At 43.6% G+C, this 23,798-nt stretch overlaps 1 protein-coding gene across 2 annotated transcripts in view; it reads left to right on the forward strand.

Annotated features, from left to right (window-relative positions):
• The first annotated feature begins 5,067 nt into the window (after positions 1 to 5,067).
• Positions 5,068 to 23,798, forward strand: part of BLNK (B cell linker) — a 72,226-nt gene continuing 53,495 nt past the window's right edge. For both annotated transcript variants that reach the window (XM_012439456.2, XM_012439457.2), the window contains exon 1: positions 5,068 to 5,318. In XM_012439456.2, the coding sequence (XP_012294879.2) occupies positions 5,272 to 5,318 (47 nt within the window). In that variant the 5' untranslated portion in view covers positions 5,068 to 5,271. The remainder of the gene's footprint in view (positions 5,319 to 23,798) is intronic.

Here is a 23,798-nt window from a genome sequence, read left to right on the forward strand (position 1 = left end):
ATTTCCAAGGAGAATCTTGCTGGCACATTGGCTCTGAGGGCAGAAGGCAAGGAAAGAGGTGAAGACGACGCATAGGCTCAGAGTTGTCCATCTCAATATTAGGCTATTGTAATGTTCTTGTCGATAGAGGTTTAGCTGGATGCAATGAGTAAAGGCTGTTTTCATCTGAACCATTCTCCTCATAAAACAGATGCCCACACCGTGCCAATCTGATGTTTAGAATGTTGAGTTTACTGAACAGATAGAATAGGGAACCAGTTTGTCTCACAGAAAGTGAAGCCTTGAGCCTAAAAGGGCCTTTGCCTATATTTACTCAAGCCACAGATGTCTTCTCTTCTTCCTTCTTTCTCCCTTCCTACCTCTTGTCCCCCACAAAAAAGAAGAACAGACAAACCACTGCCAGCATCTGCCACGCTTCCTTGTCTGTCTTTGCCTTTCTCTGGTCTCTTCTGCTGTTTTCCTCCACTGGTTTACCCAGACTCCTTAGCTTCCTCCCAACGTTCTTCCCTCTGGGCCCTTCACTGGCACTGGCTGAGAAAACCTGTCCATCTGCAAGCTCCTGCCACTTTAGCCCACCTGTGTGAGAAGCCTGCCGGGTCTGACGTTGCTGCAGGATGCATCCCTGCCCCAACCCTGAGAAAGGGGACCAGCACAAGAAAGGAAAGGAGAGTGAATGGTTTGGGGGCTAAAGGCCCTAGCTCAGATGTCAGGAAGATGGGTAGCCTTGAGTAAGTTTCATCACCTTTCTGAGGATCAGACTTCACATCATAAAATGGGAATGACCATAGTAACCCTTGCCCTCATGGAGTTGTTGTGAGGCTAAGCCTCTTGGAAATAGGTGATAGTTCTGCATAGAACCAGACTGCACAGCACCAACATCATACCTGGCCAACTTCCTGTGGCAGTTTGCCTCAACTGGTCCTGGCAAGGGAAAAGCCATCAGTGGGTGGTGGCAGAGAAGATAGTGAACTGCGCTTGACTATCCAGCCTCAGTGAGGACTTGAACTCCCTCCAAGGCACTGTAAATGCCACAGCCACTGAGCCCTTCTTTGGGAAGCAGTCTAGTAAAGAGAATCCAAGACTTCTATGCACGTTGGTAGGTCCAGATTCCAACTCAGATGAAGCCCAAGCCCTCTTAGAATCCCTTGCTCTAGAGGTAAGAAGTTGAGGTGAGGGAGACTAAATGACTTGGCCAAGGTCACGGTTAAGTTGGTGCCTGATGCCAGAACAGGGCTGTCTGCGGTATCAGAGAAAATCTCTCTCGCAATGGCAGAGTCTATGATTAGTAGCTTAGACTCTGGAAACAAACTGGGGTTTGAATCCCATCTTTGCCGTTGATGAGTGATGTAACTTCACACTGGTTTACTTAGCCTCTCTCAGAATCAATTTTTTCACATGTAATATGAATGTCATGATAATACAGGAAACACAGAAAGCATTCAATAAACATGATGGTGTAGTTGTCATCCACAGAGGCCAGGCAAAGAGCCCAAAAAAACCCAGGGCTGGTTGGGTCTCATCCCCAAGATGCAGTGCAATCTGTCTTCTTTTTCTCAAGTCTCACCGTCTCACAGAGATGGTGGATCATCACCATCTGGCTTAGGTTTAGGCATGCTACCTTGGCTTTGCCCCATAATTCTAGACCAGATCTTTTTTTCTTTCTTTTTTTTTTTTCTTACAACACAAGATTAAATATAGACCAGATGCTTTAAAATTTATTTGTGTTAAATACATAATACCTCCAATATGCGTAAGATACAAAAAATAACAATAAAATGAACATTTATACTCACCATTCAACTTAAGAAATATACCACAATTGCTTGCATGTCCCTTCGCTCCAATCTTGCTCCTGGTAACTTACTCATTTTTCATTTCCTTCCTCGGTTTTACCATATATGAATGTATCCTAAATAATATATTACTTAGTTTTACATGTCTTCAACCTTAATACAAATGGAATCATGCTGTATATACTTATTTAGCTTGCTTTTATTGCTCAAATTATTTTTGTTATTTATCCATACTGATGCAATTGGAATTCGCCCATTTTCATTGTTGAATGGTACTCTATTATGAAAAGATATCACAATTAATTTATTTGTTCTCCTGTTGATGGACATGCAGTGGCTCATGCCTGTAATCCCAGCATTTTGGGAGGCTGAGGCGGAAGGATCACCTCAGGTCAGGAGTTCGAGACCAGCCTGACCAATATGATGAAACCCTGTCTCTACTAAAAATACAAAAATTAGCCAGGCATGGTGATGTGTGACTGTATTCCCAGCAACTAGGGAGGCTGAGACAGGAGACTTGCTTTAACGTGGGAGGCAGAAGTTGCAGTGAGCCAAGATCAAGCCATTGCACTCCATCCTGGGTGACAGAGCAAGAGTCCGCCTCAAAAAAAACAAAAGAAAACAAATGGTGCTTCAGTGAAAATTCTAGCACATGACTTTGATATACACAGTTAGGAGCGCTCTGCAACTATGATCTGTGCTGGGTCATGGATATGCATGCCATCAAATTTATCAGAGAATACCAAACTGTGTCTAAAGTGATTGCACCTTATACTTTTAGCAACAGTGTATAAACCCTCCAGATTTTCTTTAAGGTTGGGATTGTTCATTTCTCATCTGTGAATCTAGTGATTCATTAATTTCCATGTCCACTGTACTATGAATTTTGAATTCTTATCATGGTATAAGACCAAATTTGAATGCTTATCATGGTATATTGTTCTGCGTGTGCTGTGAAATTGTGTTGTGTGGTCTCATTCCTTTTATAAGTTCTCAGCTAAGACTTGGTATCATCAATTTCCATCTTTGCATTGACCTTCTTGGTAATCCAATTATGAGGGCCTGTCATTTGTATTTTGACTTTCATTTATGGTGCATTTGTCATATAAAAATTTAAATATATATGTGTGTGTGTGTGTGTGTGTGTATTTATTCATTTATCACTGTGTTTCCTTTTTGTGTGTTGCTTAGAAAGGTTTTCCCCACTTCAAAATTAGAGTCAAATAATTTAAAATTTTCATTTAGTCATAGAGCAACTTAGCAGCCAGAGCGGTTGTGGCAGGCCTGAAACATTAGGCTGCACACTGCACTTCACATGGAGCAAAATGTCCAGTCTGGAAATGCATTCTCTCATTTTCATCATGTCAGACTAAATACAGTAAAAAGAAGAAAGACAAGTGGCTGTAAAAAGAAAAAGCAGAAGTGTAACCTTTGCCTCTGGTCTTTTTCTCTGGGGAAATAAGAGTTGTCAGCCAGGTGCTGAGCAAAGTTGTTGGTGGAGAGAAAAGTCAAGTGACTTATGGGGTGCATTTTACAATAATTCAGAAAGAACGAACTGACTATTGTCATCTCATGCAGTGAAACCTAAATTTCCTGATCTTTGATGACATTGTGTGTGCCTTTACCATCCTAGTCTACTTGTTTCTTCCAGTTAGGAATTATGTGAGAGGAGGAGGAGGGGTCTAGAGCTCCTTCAGGACGCATTACAAGAAAATTGAGCAGCCAGATTGGGGGAAATGAATGATGACAGCAGACAAGCACTTGCATTTTTCTCACACAACATTGTCTGCTCTCTTGCTGGCCTGGCAAAGTCAGTGGCCTGGCCAAGCAGAAGGGCCCCACCCTTCAACAGCTCTGAAGATTCTGCTTCTAAACATCTGGTCAAACCAGAAATTCATAGGCAGTGATGAATGTGAACAATCAAGGTTACCTGGAGAAACACAGAACATCCATTTGTGCAAAGAAGAGGCATAGGAGGGAAGAAATTCATCCATGGTTTCCACCTCTGCCATTGCCACTGTTCCTTCTCCTCCTCCTCTGTCTCCTTTCTCCTCCTCGTCTTCCTCTACCTCTTTCTCCTCTTTCCTCCCATCTTCAGCCAGATCTTGGATCTGTAACAGGAAGGGTAACTGGGAGCCCTTTACTTTGTCCTGCTGTGTATTCTTCAGACCCAGGAGAAGACTGGTTCCCTTGATAAATGTTGGAAATATGCACTTCATTCCACAAGGATGAGCAGGGCATTCTCAATGGCTACAGGAAAGTGTGTCCTTCCCACACAAAAAGTCCTTCCCATTTTCTTCCTCCCTGACCCTAGACTGCAGTCTGCTCTCTAAACAACAAATAAATCGGCATTTTTCAGATCAGGCAGAAGGAAATGTAAAGTCTTCCAGGAGGGAAGTAGAGTTCTCTGAATGGATTCAGCCCCTACAGGTATGGTTCCCTCCTCCCAGCCTCACCTCACCTGTCTGGACTTGAGATGGCCCTATGTCTGATGTGTCACTGGGTCTAATAAGCAAGCTGTGGACAGGGCAGGAAGAGGCAAACACAAGGAGCAGAGTGGCATTCTGCTTTTAGAAGGACTTTAGAATGGCCTGATGTCAGAATTGCATTGTTGGGAAACTGCTCTCAGCTGACTTTTGGGTACATCCTGGTTTGTTTGAAAGTTATCAGCAAAGTAACTCCTGACTCTACCAGGCAGTAAGGAGGCTGCACATCTTATGATGGAGATCATCTACCCTTTCCTGGGTCACCCATCCCTACCCCCAGATGAACAGATAATTGCCCATTCCATTTTAAATAGAGCTCCAGAAAAAGATAGACTCTAACTCTCTGTGTAAACTGTACCACCATGTCACTGCCCTCCTGATACTTATTTTTAAATATATTGCCTGCAAGGGGTAGGGGGAGGAAAAACACAAAAATGCCATTTTTATATAATGGTTCTACAAGCAGAAAAAGCTTATCCATGACTTTATGCAAATGAGCAGAAAATCTCCAAGAGATGTTCAGATGGAATTGATTACTCTGCTTTTCCTTGAGCCCAGGAAGTTCCCAGTTACAGCACGCACCTGCTGGAAACAGACTACATGTGTTTGGGACAAACAGGAAGTCGTGACCAGCCAGAAGCTTGTCCCAACCTGGTTACAAATCTGATTGTAAAAGAGAGCAGCTGGAACGAAATCTGCATGCCCAATAGGTTTCACTATTAAAGTTTACACAACGTGGAGTAATCACCAAGCTGGCTGGCTATCCAGATCACATGATTATGTAGAAACATGAAACTTGACTATGTGCTCGGGCAAGTTTTACTTCTCCCTAGAGCAGGGGTGTTTGCCAGCAGCCTGAGCTCTCAGAAATCAGACTCGAGTGGCCGGAACCCTTGAGACCAGGGGCTTGCCATGCTGCTCCCTAGGAGGGCCAGGAACTGTTGACGTGACCACTGGACAGTTATTTGTGTCTCTTACAATTACCAAACAGAATGGACAAGCTTAATAAAATAACCGTCCCCGCCAGTCAGAAGTTGAGGTAAGATTTTCCCCACTCACCCAATACTTATCCTTCTTCACCTCCTTCTCCCCCTGCCATGCTCTTACGGCGTCTCAGAAATATTGAAATCCTGGAATGCTTTGCTAGTCTTCAGTGGGTGGCACTTGCTATAGGGAAGTGGACTGAGCTTTTAGGGAAAGCATTGGGTGGCACTTGCTATAGGAAGTGGACTGAGTTCTTTAAAAATGTGTAGGAACAAGAGAGATTTGCTTTAGCTGGCCCTTACAATAAAGTGTAAAGCTCTGGAAATATAATAAAACAGAAATGCCAAGGGCTTAGATTGTACGGAAGGTCAGCTTTCAGAGTCTGAATGCAACCAACTTTTCTAAGGAAGGGTTTCTCTAAACTGAATCCTCACCCATTTTATTGCAGGTTACTATTTAATTTTAAGGATAGCTGTAATCATTTGTTACTCATTGTTTTACTCTCATTTATTTTGTGGGTGTATATTATGAGTGTGTTTGGGGGGATTAGATCTGTCTTTCCAACACCCTCATGTTAATGTAACAATAATCTATAACAAGCCTCTTAGAAAGAATAAACCAGAAGTGGCCCCACAAGCGTGAGTCAAGGAGCTATGGAAAAGACAACTTCCTCAAATTTTGCTTTTGAAGGTCTTCTTTTTGTCTCTTTGTAATGGCATCGTGGCTTTTGGAGACTGAAACTTTTAAATTTCAGGGAGTGTTTTATATTCTGACTACATATTGGAACTTAGCCAAATGTTCAGGGGATGATGTGACATGTGTAGCAGACAAGTAATCACAGATAACACGGAGCCAGAGAATTGAAGCTTTTGAGACAACATTTAAGAGAAAGCCTGGAATTGGCAAAGGGACAGCCTTTCATAGTAGAATACAAGTCCTACGCCTAGGAGGTGCTTGGTAGGAGGTAATATGAAATGAACCGATGATCTGGGATCAGTAGGCAGCATTGACTGCATTCAACCATTTCATGAACGGGCTGAGTGCTGCTGAGTGATAAGCACTGATGGACAAGAAGGCACTTCAGTCTTGCCCTTGGTCTCAAATAGCTACACCCTCATGAGGGGCAGGGGTGATACAATGGAAGCTGTCAGTGACTGAAGGAATGTAAGAATAGAATTAGAGTAGCAGGAGGAGATTTCATAGAGAAGATACTTTAGAGGTGGGCTTTGAGAGGTGGGTAAAATTAGAAACTAGCTGGAGAATTGGAGGAAACATGTTATGTGCTGGGAGGAAGGAAATACAGAAGTGGTCACTTGAAGCTTAACACAAGTATGGTCCATTTATGGGACAATGAGGAGAGTTTTCTGTCCAGCAGAAGCTGTAGAGTAGGGCATGGGGGACCCGAAGGTCCTGATATGATTGGACACATAGGGTGGGTCTACATTGCAAAGGATGGTGAGGGCCCTAACCATAGGGAGTTGGAGAACAGGTTATGCTGTTAGCGATGTCGTGACAGCAGGCTTAAAGGAGGCCCGTAGGATGCGTTGGAGTGGGAGGGTCACTGGAGGCAGGGATCTGGTGGGAGGGAGGAGCACTTAAGTAACCCAAGCATCCAGGGTGGTAGGCCTGGACTTGAGACACAGCGTGAGAAGGAAGAGGGAAAGAGAGGGAAGAAAGACATGCAAAGAAACTAACTAGGCACCCTCCTCTCAAATGAGCAGGAGGGTTCCAAATGTTTTTTTAGACATATTCCATAATGAAGAACTATACAGGGATGTAAAACCTCTTTCAGGGAATCCAGATGGGAATTTAAATAAAGGCCCTAGAACTTAAATCTTCTTATGATTCCTCCCTTTGGGACAAAGTCCAGCTTGATCACAGAGCAGTCGATGGGCAATATATGACCATAGATTATGGGATAGAAAACCAAAATTATACCATGGATAATCATATGTTACACTCATCTGCTTACATGAAAGTAACATTTTTCCCACCTGATTACTCAGTTGTCTTTATAGAATCGTCCTGTTTTGGTAAAATGTACACTGTTGACGTGGAACTTTCCAAAGAAATGAAATTGTAAATTCAATGGGCTCAAAGGGCCATCTTAATTCTTTTTCGTAATTAGATAGATGAGATGGTGAGGAGTCGATAGATGAAATACCTGCCTCCTGTGATTTGTGTCCTCTGTCCTGACTGGCTGACGTCAATTCTGAAGGTTGATTAACCATGTAATTATTTGGTACCAGATGATAGTAAAAGTGGACAGTTATGTTTACACTTTTAGGCTTAGGTGAGAATTTGCTCAAATTCTTAGCCACAAAAATAGAAAGACAGTGAGTATCTATCTAGGGGGCTGAAAGGAATGACCTTGATCCAGGGAATATATTCCCAGGAATGAAAAGAGAGTGGAGCAGAAGGTATTACTAGGAGGAGAGGGAAAGCAGAGTCATCCAAGGGAGGGAGGTCATGCAGGATTGGAAGGAAACGAGGAATTCTTAAAATAAAGAAGAGAGGGAATGTTCTGTATGCACCCAGTTTGGGAAGGATCATCACCTTGAGAGTTTCTGCTGTGTAAGAATAGAGATAGGTGAGGTGGCTAAGTCGCATGTGACCACAGAGAGATGTGAGCACAGATTCTCGTGTTTTTGCTCCCACCAAGGCACTGCTAGAATAGGCTTCTCTGTTAGCAGAAGTTCATAGACACTTGGGGTCTTTTAGTTGATTCCTAGCCATGATTTTCCCTTAAGTTTATAAGGTAAAGATATCATCAGAAACCCAGCTGGAACTGGATTCTCAATTGTTCCACAGTCAACACTCCTATGATCATAAAAATGTCACCCTTCTGGGTGAACATTTCAACATTTACAATCCTTAATCACTTTGCAAGTATCCCTTTTCAAACTAGTAAAACTAACTTGAAAATTAAATTTTTAGTTTTTAATAACCTCCCATTTGACTCATCATCTGTGTTGTGTATTTTTCTTTGTAGCATAAACAAACATATACCCACTCATTTTCACAACTAGAAAAGGTCTTTGATACAAGTGTGGTCAAATCAGGTCTCCCTAGTTATCTTATTGGTTAAAGAGTATGGTGTTTTTCTGTTCAAAAAAATCAAGGTTTGTGTGATTTTAGGCAAGATTGCCTAATCTCCCTGGTTTCCTCACCTGTAAGATAAAGATAATAATAACAGTACCAATGTTGTAGAGCTATTGTAAGGTTTAAATAAATTCTTTTGTGAAGCAATTGGCACATAGTGATTATTGGATTTTTAAAATAGTCTCTATTAATATCATTTCTGTTGTTATTCTTACCAATTCTATAGTTGTGTAATTGATTTTCTGAAGATAGATGGAAACTTTCCATGGATCACTGATAAGTTTTATGTTGGTTCCATTTCTTCTTTCTGGCTATTCTGAATATTTTGTCTATTGATTCTGACATCTGTGACACTTGGCTTTGCATGGACTGCAGATGTGACAAACATTGCTTCTCTGCCTTCATCTAAGTGACTAATAATGTTAAGCATGACAGAGCCCTGCCGTGGGTGTCTGGGTCTTCTTGGATGAGGTCTCACCGAGACCTTATTTGATGGATTCTGAGGCATGCCTTCTCTTCTCAGGGCTTGGAGTTTTCAAGTGGACTTTTTAGTTCCTTGATTTTTCTGGTTCAGTTCTTCAGAAACAAATTCACCCTCTTTTCACCTTTCCACTGTTAGCTTCCTCTCAGATCCTCCCTGTTTTGGTCGATGGTATCGTCATCAACCCTCACTCTGACCCTCCCCTCTCCACTTCCACTGACACCCACTCACCTACCACACCCTGCAGGTTTTCTTTATTTCCCTTCCATATATGCCTCTTCTTTCCTTTTCTTCCACAACATCCTGGATAGGTCCTCAGCTCCCCTGTGTCCCCTGTGTTTGTCTGGTCCAAACTCTACAAAATGAGAACATTTCCCAAAGTCTCTCTCAGCTCTGATGCTGTGATCCTTCCAACACAGAGACCACATTTGACATATGTTACGTTCTCAAGGGCTACCATTTTATCTCAGGACTCTCAGGAAATATTTCTTGATGTATTGAGACAGACCATGCCACTGGGGCCCAACAGGGCTGATTTTAATGGCCAGTTACTAGCTATAAATCCTGAAGCCATTCAGTTTCTCTACACCTCAGTTTCCCAGTTGTCAAAGGAAACTAGAGATGCCTTCCTCACAGGCTTGTGTGAAGACCAAGGAAGACAACATGGGCTGAAGTTCCCAGAAGAGTATTTGCCACTTGGTCAGTACGCCAAGTCAATAAAAAGCAAACACAGAGCCGGGCGTGGTGGCTCATGCCTGTAATCCCAGCACTTTGGGAGGCTGAAGCGGATGGATCATGAGATCAGGAGTTCAAGACCAGCCTGGCCAACATGGTGAAACCCCATCTCTACTAAAATACAAAAATTAGCCATCTGTAACCCCAGCTACTCGGGAGGCTGAGGCAGGAGATGCTTGAACCCAGCAGGTGGAGGTTGCAGTGAGTTGAGATTGCACCACTGCACTCCAGCCTGGGCAACAGAGCAAAACTCCGTCTCAAAAAAAAAAAAAAAGCAAACACAACTACCAGTACCTCAACCCACCCATGCAGAGCGGCTATTTGCTGTCTCTCTTCCGCTTCACATTTGTGGTTCCAACTTCTTTTAACTGGGGTGGCACGCAGCATGGAGAGCTCCAGGCAGGAGGCACAGCATCTAGTGGTGATTAGACTAACTTCCTGGACAGTGTGATTTTCCATCCTCCTCACACTGCCTACCTGCATCCCGTCAGCTGAGCCACTCAACTGGGCCATCTTGAGCCACACAGATGGATGGAATACCCAGAGCAGCTGGAAAGGGCTCTTTTTCCCTGTGGGCAAGCCACATGGGAGCCCACATTATCAGAGACTGGCTTAGTGCAAGTGGACTTCAGAGTCATCAGCCAAGAAAACTCAAGGCAACTTCCTCTCCCACTCTGGGCATGACTGTGCCAGGAAAACCCTAAACCAGAGTCCACATGTCTGAGGAACCTCTCTTCTGGACCCAATAACTGTGTACCATGGCTGAACAACTCTTCCTCTTCACAGAACGTGTTTCCAAATGGACTATGATACAATCGATTAGGCTTCCAAGGACCGAATCACAGTTCTTTTCCAGCCTTGCCTCTTAGATTACCGGATTGGAGGGAACTGGGCTGGTACCAAACTCTTCAGGCACATGTTTACAGACAATCTCTTGTTTTCTTCCTACAGATGACTTAACCCCATCTGTTCTTTGGAGAATTTATCAGTTTGGTTCATCTTCAAAGAAGATCCTTACATGAGCAAGAAAAAAAAGTGAGAGAGAGAAATTAAAGGATAGCTTGTTCTAGGGAAATTAAAACACTTGGCTTTCTTTGGCTTCTTAATACACTCCACAGAAGTATCCATCCCCAGCCTCCTGCAAGACACAGCTGGATCATTTTGATCAATGGTTCTCCATCAGGGACAATTTTGTCCCCTAGGGAACATTTGGTTGTCACAACTGGGGAGTATTATAGACAATAGGAGAGCCCAAGGATGCTGCTTGTCCATCCTTTAATCTTCTTGGTTATATATGAAAATTCATGTCCAAGAGGCACGTATTTGGAATAATTCTTCCATGAGCTGAGAGAGTTTCTGGAGCAGGATTCACCCTGTCTTGCTTGGTCTCCCTGTTGCCAGTGTGTACATATATTTTTGAAACCAATGGGTAGGTTTTGAGGGTTCAATCCTTTTCGTTAAAGACTTTATTCCAGCTCTGTTCTGAAGCATTTCTATGTCTCCCCTGTCCTCTTCCAAAATAACTCTTTAAATTGGTTTTGATTGTATCTGGATCTCAGGAAACGCTTTGTGTGATTGTTCTGCATATTAGGAATGGTGAGAGGAGGTCTACGTGAGGGACCCAGGTCCTGTGCTCAGGAGAGCCTGTGCTGTCTGTTGGAATGTCAGATGCTCAAGGCTCTTGGGTGATCCTGCCTGCAGGCTTGCAGGGCTGCGGTGCTCTTGCCCACTGTAGACAAAGCCTCACTAAGGAGATTTTTAAAGTCCATCTAACTAAGACTCTGTCTCTGCAGAATGGCGGTCAGAGAGGTACAACCACTGCCTTTCACTGGACACCCTGTATCCTTGAATTGATTACATTCCATCAGGTCCCCCTTAGATCTCACAGACTTGGGGCCATTCTGTTTCTTTAGGGTGACCTTGCTTCTCTGTGTTTGCTCTGTCAGGTGTTGATGTTTAAGAGCTCAAAGACGGCCTTAGTTTTTTTCGTTCCATGTTTATGCCAGGCTTCCTATGTCCCTAGGAACCATGCACATTATCAGGAATTAAGAGTATGATTCACCCACTGCTCCAGAAATGGGCCTCACCTGCTGATGGGGTAGAATTCCAGCCTCCACCCAAGTCCCTGCTCCAGATCAAGGGAGCAGAGAACCCTGAAGTGTGACACTGGCTGCCATCCTCTAGGACCCACGTGACCTCAGGGTTCCCCAGCACAGCTGTAGGGAAGCAGATTTGGTGCTGGGCTGACACTGGGCACTGGGTTGGCTGCTGCGGCGGAAACCCTCTCTCGGGGGTTGCACCTCTTGACTGTGTGTTGAGCCTCCTTATTACTGGCATATTTGTCTCCAACTAGCAATAAGTGAGAAAGCCTAACTTCACCTCCTTCCTCCCTGTGCTTTGTTCCACAGCTGAGGGCTATCTGCTCCCGCATCAACAGCCCTCCCCACCCGCCTTGTATCACCACCTTTTCCTACCTGTCCTGCCTTCACCTGTCTTCTGAAAGGGAGTCCACCGGAAGCTACACCTGCAGCCTTACTTTTTACCCTGATGTTTTCACAACCCTTTTGCAGCACGATGGTCTAGGCCTCCAAACAGACCGTTTCGTCAGCCCAGTAGGGCTGTTTCCATGTTTATTTTAAAGGCGAGGTCAAGAAGCCAGCTTGAGGGACATGTGGTGACTGCTTGCTGAGCCACACTCCTCTGCTGGCCAGTTTCCTAAAGAAGGCTCTCATTACCCCAGGAGCATCCCTGCCTCCCACCTACTGCATATTCCCTTCCTTCACATGTTGTAGGGAACACAGATCCCTAGCTTCCTGGGCTTGTAGCTGTAGAGTCGCACAGCATCCTGTGCTCAGAAGAGCTTGTGCTTGGTTTAATGCTCTGCTGTTGCAGTCCTGAAATTCTTAACAATTTTTGACCAAGGACCCTGCATTTTCATTTTACATTGGGCCCCAGAAATTATATAGCCAGTGCTGGTCAGGGGTTCCATGAGGACTTGGGCCTTGCCTGCTTCTACAATGTGCAGAGACATAGGCTTCCATGGAGAAGCACAGAGATTCACCTTGCAAGGACTGAAAGGACCCCTCTCCAGCCCCTTTATTCCACAGGTGACAAAGCTGAGCCCCAGAGAGGCCAGGGTACCTGTTCAAGCTCTAGAACAACCCCTCCATGTTGGCCTATGGAATTTACTGGCCCAAGTAACATTCAGGCTTTGTCTGTGCTCTATACGTTCCATAGACATTTGTTTTAAAATTAAAAAGCAGCCACTTATTAGTCAGAAAGCCTGCTGAGAATTCCTGCTGTCAGTATTTCAGGCAGTTGTGTTTTCCAGGCCCAAACTTGAATTACACGCTGACTCAGTGTTTGGTATCCTACTGCTATATATTTTGCAAAGAACGCTCCCACAGTTGTTCCTGTCATCTGTGAGTTATAATTATGAAGAGCAAAGCCAGTCTTACATACAGACCAAGCATACAGCACCAATGTGACATTTTAAGAGGTGCCCCTGGAAGGTGTTTTTGTCAGACTGAAAAGAAAGAATCAGGCAGACGTGGATTTGAACATTCACTCTGCACTTACTAGCTCGTGGTCTTTGAGAAGATCACTTAATCCCTTTTAGCCTGTTTTTTCATCTGAATAACGGGAATAATAATATCTACTAATAACATATAACATGAAGCAGGGGTATTAGAACAGTACCTCTTGGCTAGGCACGGTGGCTCACACCTGTAATCCCAGCACTTTGGGAGGCTGAGGAGGGTGGATCACAAGGTCAGGAGTTTGAGACCAGCCTGGCCAGCATGGTGAAATCCCATCTCTACTAAAAATACAAAAAATTTGCAGGCATGGTGGTGCATACCCATAGTCCCAGCTATTCCAGAGGCTGAAGCAGGATAATTGCTTGAACCTGGCAGGTGGTGGTTGCAGTGAGCAGATATCGTGCCACTGCACTCCAACCTGGGTAACAGAGTAAGACTCCCTCTCAAAAAAAAAAAAAAAAAGAAGAACAGTACCTCCCTATACTGCAGAGTAACAGTTCAGTGAATGTCCCCTTCCTCCTGGTCTGTGCTTCCCTGGTGCCCTGAATTGTATTGTTAGAGAGGCATCTACGTGGGGTATGGCAGTGTCTCAAAGTTTGGGTTCAAAATTTAACATCATTAAGTGTAATAGGTTCAGGCACTGAGTCATCACTGTCACTAGCACCAGGCAGGACTCATTTATCTGATGACTGGCTCAGACCAAGGGGGCAGAGAGCTCTCCTACCCACTCACAGAGGTGGTTCAATCAACAGTCTAGCTGGATGAGTGGAACATTGTTCAGGAACATGGTGATAAGAAGGAGGGAAAGTCCAGAGGTGGGAGACCACACCTAAGTAAATGGGAGTTCCCCAGAGGGAGGCTATGACCAAGGGACTTGGAATTGAAGACAAGAGAGACTGTGTCATCTCCTATGAACACAGGAGTCTCCCTTAACTATTTTGGTTTTTGCAATCTGCTTTTATATAGTTTGATGAGGAAGTTTCCCTTTACCCAAGACCTCTCTACCAGGTGGGTGGGGAGAGCAAGGTCCAGCAAGCATTCCAGTGTGCTAAAGGAAAGGAAAATGGTGTATCTCTGGAGGCCCCAAAGACCATTGGCCCCTAAAATCAGAGAGCGGAAGGGCCGTGACAATTTCTGCTGTCGCATCAAGTGACAAAGCTTCAAAGAACTTTTTGTTTTTTGAGATGGAGTTTTTGTTCTTATTGCCCAGGTTGGAGTGCAGTGGTGCCATCTTGGCTCACTGCAACCTCCACCTCCTCGGTTCAAGCAATTCTCCTGCCTCCGCCTCCTGAGTAGCTGGGATTACAGGCATGCACCACCACACCCAGTTAATTTTGTATTTTTAGTAAAGACGGGGTTTCTCTATGTTGGTCAGTCTGGTCTTGAATGCCTGACCTCAGGTGATCTGCCCTCCTTGGCCTCCCAAAGTGCTGGGATTACAAGCGTGAGCCACTGCGCCCCACCCTAAGAACTTTTTAAAGCAGGAATAGAATCATTTCCTCGCCACCTCTTCAGTCTCAGGGTGGTGTGACTGATGCCTAACTGCCTCTGATAGGATAAATCCTACCAGGGTTTTTTTAAAGGACACAGGGTATTAGTGGAATCATCTCTTCTCCTGCTTATGCAAAGTCAGCCCAATTTCTGTCTGCATATAACCCAGCTCAGCCATTCAGACATGCCAGAGACTACCACAAAATATTTGCAGATCTCAGTGGGAAAAAAAAGAAACAAGCAAGAAAAAAAAAAAATGTAGGGTGTGAACTGCCTGAAGAAACTTGCAAATTACTTTATATGATTAATAAATGGATAGTAAGAAACAACCCTGGCAGGAAGATGATGCTCGCGTGTAAGGGAACACAGCCCCTCTACTCCAGGACCCTCAGGTGGCCTTTCTGCTTAGGGTGTTGAGAAAGGATCCATGGATGATGGTGGTGTCCTTCCAGCTGCTCTGTTCAGCCACTCTACTGAGCACATTTCAGACCCCAGAGGGCCGCTACCACATTCCCTCCTGCCTCCCACGTGTGCTACCCGCTCTCTTTCCCCTTTCTCCTGCCATCTGTCCCTTCCTCTTTCTACTCTCCCTCTTCCTCCCAAAGTCTGAAACAGGCTCTTAAGACCCGACACTTCCCTCTAGCAAAAAGTCTAACCTTGGGGACCAATAGCAAGGCAGGGGGTGGGGACACATGTGTCACCAATAAAGATTACTGGGCTGGTAGAGAGAGTGGATGCTATCTCTCCAGACAGCGAGGAAGGTATCCAGAGAGGCACATATGTGGAGAAACCAGTCACCTGCCCTGGTGAGGGGCCAAGCTGAAACAAGTTAGCATGCATCATCCAGAGGGGGTTGAGAGCATGGGCTCTGGACTCAAGACCTGATTTCGAATCCCAGCTCTGTCATTTATTCACTGTAGGATCTAGGCAAATTATTTAACCTCTCTGAGTCAAATTTTCTCATCTATAAAAATAGGGATGACCACAACCATGTGAATATATTCATGCTATTGAACTGGACACTTAAAAATGGTTAAGATGGTGAATTTTTTATGTTTTTTTTTTTTATCACAATATAAACATGGGGATAATAATAGGACCTCCCTCATAGGGTGGTTGTGAGGGTTAATGAGATAATACACACAAAGTGCCTGGCACATAGTGCATGCTCATTAAGTGCTGGCTTTTGCTGTTGTTGATTTTCCAAGTCTGATCGCTGGCATGCATGACGCTTCTTTCAGCAATGGCTTATTGGGCTTATACTATAATCATGACTCTGAACTATGGCATAAGAAGGTGGAGGGTACCTCTTGCCATGGAGAAGCTTCTTCTCAGGGGGTTTGAGCCATGTGTGGAAAGGGAAGGAACAGGTATGACCAAGAGTTGGAGGAGTCCTCAACTAACTTAACCTTGGGGCAATTGCAAAGTTTCCCTGGAATTTAATTTCTTCCCTGGGTATAAGAGGAGGTTGACCCAGGATATTCCCAAAGTCTCTCACACTTCCAAATTTCTGTGACTACCTTAATTATAGGCAAAATTCAGTCTGCTCTATAGTCTGAGACACTCATCATGATCTCTGATCTCTTTGGGCTTCAGTATCTGCATCTGTGAAATGGAGGAGGAAGGCACTCACTTGACCTTGAGAGACTTGTTCAAGTTCTCACATCATGGAAGGGACTGTCAAAGCTATCAAAACTGTGCCAGCTCCACCATGAGCTCACTCTCCAGAAGGAAGCAGCCTCCAGTGCTGAATTCGCAAATCTAAATATAATTCCCGTTATTTCATAGGAAGGCCAGGCTGGAGGAAGTGAGCATGAGGAAGCCGGGGCTAGAAATGGACAGGGCTTTATTAGAAAGAGTGGAGGAGGGGAATGTTGTCCTAGGAGTCCTGCTGCATGCAAATAACGGGATAGTCACTGAAAAGCAGCATGCTGTTAGGAGAAATACCTAATGTAGATGACGGGGCGATGGATGCAGCAAACCATCACCATGGCATGTGTATATCTATGCAACCTGCACGATCTGCACATGTGCCCCAGAACTTAAAGTATAATAAATAATTTTTTTAAAAAAAAAGAGCTTTCCCAAAGGGATGCTACTATAATTTAAATATTTTTTAAAGGTTTTTACATTAAAATAATAGGAGGAAAAAAAAGGAGCATTCAAAATGATGGCTTGGTGGCCAAAGACTTCAGCTTTAAGCCAGAAGTGACCTGAAAGGAGGATGTTTTGGGTGAATAGCAGAATTCTCCGGTCTGCCTGTATCTGTCATCTGGCTTCACATAAGCCGGAAGGTTTCTGTCATGTGATCAAGTGGTGAAAGGGGCACCTTTCTGCATTACGAGAGGGTAGGGTTTGTGTTCAGGTTGGCTCTGTTTCCTGCATATGCCATGCCCAGTGTGCACACACTGAATATTTGTGGAATAAAACAAAAAAAGTCATGTATAAAACAGCAAATCGGCCGGGCGCGGTGGCTCACGCCTGTAATCCCAGCACTTTGGGAGGCCGAGGCGGGTGGATCACGAGGTCAAGAGATCGAGACCATACTGGTCAACATGGTGAAACCCCGTCTCTACTAAAAATACAAAAAATTAGCTGGGCATAGTGGCACGTGCCTGTAATCCCAGCTACTCAGGAGGCTGAGGCAGGAGAATTGCCTGAACCCAGGAGGCGGAGGTTGCGGTGAGCCGAGATCGCGCCATTGCACTCCAGCCTGGGTAACAAGAGCAAAACTCTGTCTCAAAAAAAAAAACAGCAAATCATGACATTAAACTTTAAGGGGTAACCCCCCCAAGCAATACATTGATACAAATAGTATTTAATATAATATTTTAAAAATCAAAATGAATGCCCAAAAATCTGTGATGAAGAAACTATTGGAATTTTAAATGAACACAGAATCAGTCCTGCTGATTTATTTTGTCTCAGGCCCCAGTGTGGCCAATATAGCACTGTGTCTCAGTAATGTCCTCTTTGAGAGTTGTTGGTCTTGCAGTCACCAACTCTTCCTTCTGCACCGCTGAGGCCCACAGGGCACTCCTAGTGTTATTGTATTGCCTTTGGTACCATGCTGTCACGAGCTTGGGGCTTGGGCCTGGCAGAGTTGCCTCCATACTGGTGTCCCAGCCACCACTGTCTCGTGGTCCTTCTCCATTCTTCCACCCTCATCACGGCACACCCGAGGAAAGGTCTCCAAGGGCTTCCAGCAGGAAGCCCGTAACCCCCATCTCCTTGGCCGAACAAGTCCCTTGACTATCTGTCTCTGCTCCCTGCAGTCTCATCTTTGTCTTGTAAACATCTGCTCAACACCTACTCTCCCGCCACTCTCAATTGCTCACTGGACCCCAGATATCTCAGACAGTTTCACCTCTGAGACTCTGCGCTTGCTGTTCCCGATACCTGGCTGCTGTCCCTCACCTTTTTGATGTGACTGGGGATGCGAGCTGAAGAGCCAAAGAGCAAAAAAGAAAAAGGGTTAAAGAACATTCAGAAGTTTCAAGCCTGAAGATCCAAGGATGCCAGCTTATAAGCTCCACTTTCTTCATTTTCTTTCTTTCTTTTTTTTTTTTTTTGAGATGGAGTCTCACTTTGTTGGCCAGGCTGGAGTACAGTAGTGCAATCTTGTCTCACTGCAACCTCTGCCTCCTGGGTTCAAGTGATTCTCAGGCCTCTGCCTCCCAAGTAGCTGGGATTACAGACACGTGCCACCAGGCCCAGCCAATTTTTGCACTTTTAGTAGAGCCATGTACTTCACCATGTTGGCCAGGTTGGTCTTGAACTCCTAACCTTGAGTGATCCACCCTCCTTGGCTTCCCAAAGTGCTGGGATTACAGGCGTGAGCCACCGCACTTGGCCCTTTTTCTTATTGGCAGTTTTCAATTTTCTATCATATAGCTGTTTTAAAATTTAGGAACAAAAATAAAATATACTGTATGAGTAGCATCTTAAAGAGAAACCGGGAACCAGTTTTATTAAACACCTGAAAAAGGAAAACGTGAGCTAGAGAATCAGCAGACCTAATGATGATCGTTAATTTTTTTATTTTTAAATGTATTTAAATTTAAAGTTTAAAATTGTTTTTAAAAATCCATTCATAGTAAAAAGTATTCATGGATATATTTTTGTTTCTATATATGACAAGGAAAATGTTACAGAGATTTCTACTCCAAATTGATTTGAGAAACATGTAAGTTAGAGATAGCAGGTCAATTGTATCAGCACAGATGTTCTAAGGATACCCAAGTATATGTGGATAAAGCAAAGGGCTGAGCCAGCAGCCCCCAGGGGTTCTTGCAGTACTTGAACTCCTGACCTCAAGTGATCTGCCCTCCTCGGCCTCCCAAAGTGTTGGGATTACAAGCAGGAGCCACCACGTCCAGCCCTTTTTCTTATTCTTACTGGTAGTTTTCAATTTTCTGCCATAGAGCTGTTTTAAAATTTACTAACAAAAATCAAATATCCGATATCAATATGAGCTTAGGGTGAGACTGAATGGCTCTGAGCCATGACAAAAAGCTCAGGCTTGATTAAGTAGATGCTGGGGAGCTGCTGCACTCTTGAGGAGGGAGTGATCTGTTGAAATCTGGGTTTTAGAAACATTCATTGAAAGAGGCCCTAACAAGCCCTCACAGCATGGATGGGAGGGCCCTGCTGCCAGCTGCTGCATTTTCCTGATGTAAAGGGGAAAGTGTAGGCTTAGATCTTGGCTCAGAGAGGAGGACCAGTCCTACAAACACTGAAAGTTTGAAACTCAAGAACTGGACCTGAGGTTAAGATGCAGGAATGAAGAAGGAAGGATTTATTTGCTCTGTTTGTTTATAAGGGGTCACTTTTATCTGAGACACTCTTTAATCCATTCCTACATGGAGATTAAACGGGGATTTTCTCTGATTAGCAATATTTTGCATTCCACCCTTTCTGAAAGACAAGTGGAAAAAAAATAATATCGTGAAACCTGCCTTTCATTATTCTCTGTGACAGCACTAAAGAGCTACAAGGAAAACAAGATGTTTTCTGATCCTCTTCTTTCTACTAGACTTAAAAAAATACTTCTTACAGATAATATCATCTGTTAAATCATCTCCTGTATTTAATAAAAGTTACTGGAAAAATATTTTTGTAAAATATGTAATTTCCTGGACAACTCTGGTGATGTGGCCGAAATCTCTGCATGCAGCTGCCCTCCCCATGCCCTCTTGGCCCTGGAAGAGCTCGGTGTCCTTCAACCCCATCCTTCCTGGACTTACTTATCCTTCCACATGCCTGGGGCTGTTCTCAGCCTGCAGATACCTTTCTACGGATTCTCTCTATGGATTCCTCTCCTTGTGCTCTCTTGGCCAGCCAATCTTCCCTGCGGTATGTACAAAGGTCTCCTATCCTGATAACACTGCCAGTGGTTCTTAACCTTGGCTGCACATTGGATCCCCTGAGAGTCGATGAGTCTGGTTTAAATGGTTGGGGCAAAGTCCTGGGTATCAGGATTATTAAAAGTCCCCTAAGTGATTCTAATGCACAGCCAAAGTCAAGACCATTTCTTTAACCTACCTTTTCATCTAAGAAGGAGATGTATAAAGACTACCAGTTGATGTAAGGTCTAACCTTTTTTTTTTTTTTTTTGAGACGGAGTTTCGCTCTTGTTACCCAGGCTGGAGTGCAATGGCGTGATCTCGGCTCACCGCAACCTCCGCCTCCTGGGTTCAGGCAATTCTCTTGCCTCAGCCTCCTGAGTAGCTGGGATTACAGGCACGCACCACCATGCCTGGCTAATTTTTTTGTATTTTTAGTAGAGACGGGGTTTCACCATGTTGACCAGTATGGTCTCGATCTCTTGACCTCGTGATCCACCCGCCTCGGCCTCCCAAAGTGCTGGGATTACAGGCGTGAGCCACCGCGCCCGGCCGGGCTAAACTTCAATTCATAAAAGACTCGTTGAAGAAGGCTGCGCTGTATACATTTAGCTCCTGGGCTCGGAGTCCCTGCTCTGACACCAAGCTGCCTGGGAAGAGAAGGCAGGCAGACTGGAAGCTTCACTGTGCGCGACTTGTATTAATCACAGCCCAGGTAAAGGTGAATGCCTGGACATCGGCAACTACAGCCAATTCCTTCTGCTATCTTCCCCCTGCTGAAAGCAGCCGTCATACTATTGACTAAAATTCCTGTTGCCGATGTGTTTCCTTTCCTGGGAAGAATGACCAGGTAAGCCTTCAGCCACTCGTTATGGAGAAAAGAGTAAGATTTGTTGTTAAAGCTATTCCAGGCCATGGTGGATGGGGGAAGATATCCTGGAGGTTGGGAAGTCGTCTCTTTTGCTCTTTCCATTTAAACCTAGCCTAGAAAGGGATAAACCTGGCCTAATCCTTTTAAAAATGTCTCTCAACCTTCTGTGTACCTAGGAAATTTGTTAAAATGCAGATTGCTGGGCCCCACCTGGAATTTTTATTCCATTGATATAGTTTAGGAATTTCTAATAAAACTGAATTTTTAATAAACAAATACAGGCAATCTTTAGACCTTACTCCAGAAAGCACTGTTTCAGAGGGTGATCTGGAAGAGAGGCTGGGTTTGAAGGCACAGGAGGGAACCTGAGATTGTCCCCTCCCTCCCTGCCCTTCAGGTCCAAGCCTCTTGATCTCAGCCTCCCAGAAGCCAGGCATTCAGCACTTATTCTCACACAGCCCTTGCTTCTGTGGTCTCAGATTGTCATGTGATCTGGTCATCTCTCTGCTCCCTCAAGCTGACGGATCCTGATTCACTGCTTCTTGTCATGCCTACTTAGATAAAAGCTGTTTAACCTATGCAACCAGCCACTACTTACCTATGACTTGAAAGAAAGAGCAAGAAGGCAAGGGAGGAAGGCAGGAAGGCAGGAAGGCAAGAAAGGCAAGGAAGGCAGGAAAGACAGGAAAGGGAAGTGGAGGGGAGGGGAGGGGAGGGGAGGGGAGGGAAGGGGAGGGAAGGGTGACTATAATTAACAATGATTTGTTGTATATTTCAAAATAGCTGGAAGAGAAAATTTGGAATGTGCTAATGTGCTCAGCACAAAGAAATGATAAATGTCTGAGGTGATGGGTATTCCACTTACCCCGATTGGGTCATTACACATTGTATGCATATATCAAAATATCACATGCATCCATAAAAATGTACTGCTATTATGCATCAACTTTAAAAAGTATAGTTTATGAAACACTTCAGTAACTTACTATGATTATATAGTTACATAGTATAATTGTTATAGTTGTAATAATATACAATAAAAAGTAATTAGGAAATGTCAAGAACACCAAATGCCAAATTGAGCAAATGACAAAATTGCATCCAATTCTTTTGCAACGTTTTGCATCTGTTTGTTTATATCCATAGCAAAATTACTTATGCAAATTGGCCCCTGGTTCCCTATTACTCTGCCTGTGTCCCACTCTTGACAAATTTCTGATAGGATTCTTCACTGCTGGCTCATTTTGCTCTTCAACCTGGTTAAGCATTAACTTAGGCTAACGCTGACTCCGTCCAGTTAGTCAGCTTACAACTAGAAATGCCCTTTGCTCTCCATATGAAATTATTGAGTTTCCCTGCAATCAATCCACTTCAACCTCTTTCTCTCTCAATTTCTCTTTCTCTCCACTGCCAGACCTCTTGTTTTCATTTCCTTCTTTCTTCTATCTTGAAGATACTCTGTACTTCCTCAGGAAAAGAAGAAAGGGGTTTGGCATAGAGTATACGTGAACAAATTCTAGAAAATTATAGAGTTCCAAGGCCTAGCTCCCAGAGTCAGAGAAAACTGCTTTCAGGATTATGGGGAAATCACCATTTCCCACAAGAACAATAACTGTGTACAGCTCATTATCTAAAGGGTCAAGTCAAATAGTTTTCTCAGAACAAAGGAAGAACTTACCTGAAAGGTGAATTAAAACATCCTACTCTTTCAGGGAAGAACTGTGTGAAATTTTATTATACATTTTTTTAAGTTAGAAAATTATTATGAGGAAAACATAACATGCCCCTATCCTCCCATTACAAAATTTTTCTCCATATATGTATATAACACAGATAATACAAATGATACATACACATGCTATAAAAATTCAAATATTTTTAAACATCATAAAGTAACAATCCCCTTTTTAGAAGGTAGAAGTTCCAGGCAGCAACATAGATGCATATTCTTCTTCCTTTTTTTTTTTTTTTAGGGGTCTGTGGCATTCCATTGCATGGATCTATCAGAATTCAGTTAACTAGTTCCGTTTTAATAATTGATGAGTTTGGGGTTGTTTTCAGAGTTATGGTTGCAGGGAGGGCAGGAGAAGCAGAGAGGATCAGCGAGTTCTTACACATCATGCTGCAATAAACATGCTTATCTATATATACTGATACCACGTTGTGACCATGTTCATAAGACAAATTCCTAGTAGTCCAATTGCTGGGTCAAAAGTCATGGACATTTTAAATCTTGACAGATATTGATTGTAACAATTTACCTTCCCAACACTGGATATTATTACAGTTGTATGTTTTGCCGGTCTGATAGGCAAACATGACATCTCACTGTTGTTTTGATTTAGACTTGTTTAAATATAAGTGAGGTTCAATATCTTCTCATTGGTCTGTTGGCCACTTGTATTTGTTTTCTGTTAGCTGTGTGTTCATATCTTTTGCTTATTTTTCTATTGAATTGTTTCTCTTTTTCTTACTGAGTTAAAAGATTTCTTTGTAAATCAAGGAAGGTTGGTGCAAAAGTAATCGCGGTTTTTGCCATTACTTTTAGTGGCAAAAACCGTGATTACTTTTGCACCAACCTAATACATAGTTCTTATTATTATTACTATATACTGCAAATATTTCTTCTAGCATGTCATTTATCTTTTGATTTTGTGCATATTGTTACCAGTGGGGGGTCTTGACTATGAGTCTTCCAAGTTCTTGACATTTTGAACAAGAACTGGACAAAACGCACAACAAAGCAACAAAAGAATGAAGCAATGAAAGCATAAATTTATTGAAATGAAAGTACACTCCACAGAGTGGGAGTGGGCTTGACCAAGGGACTCAAGAGCACTAGTTACAGAATTTTCCAGGGTTTAAATACCTTCTAGGGGTTTCCCATTGGTTACTAGGATGCAACCTATGTAAATGAAGGAGTGGCCCATGACCAGTCTGATTGGTTGCAGAAGGTGACCAATCAGAGGCT

This window comes from Aotus nancymaae, unplaced genomic scaffold (genome assembly GCF_030222135.1).
Source record: "Aotus nancymaae isolate 86718 unplaced genomic scaffold, 86718_ANA_hifiasm-v0.15.2.pri h1tg000010l, whole genome shotgun sequence".
NCBI classification, from domain to species: domain Eukaryota; kingdom Metazoa; phylum Chordata; class Mammalia; order Primates; family Aotidae; genus Aotus; species Aotus nancymaae.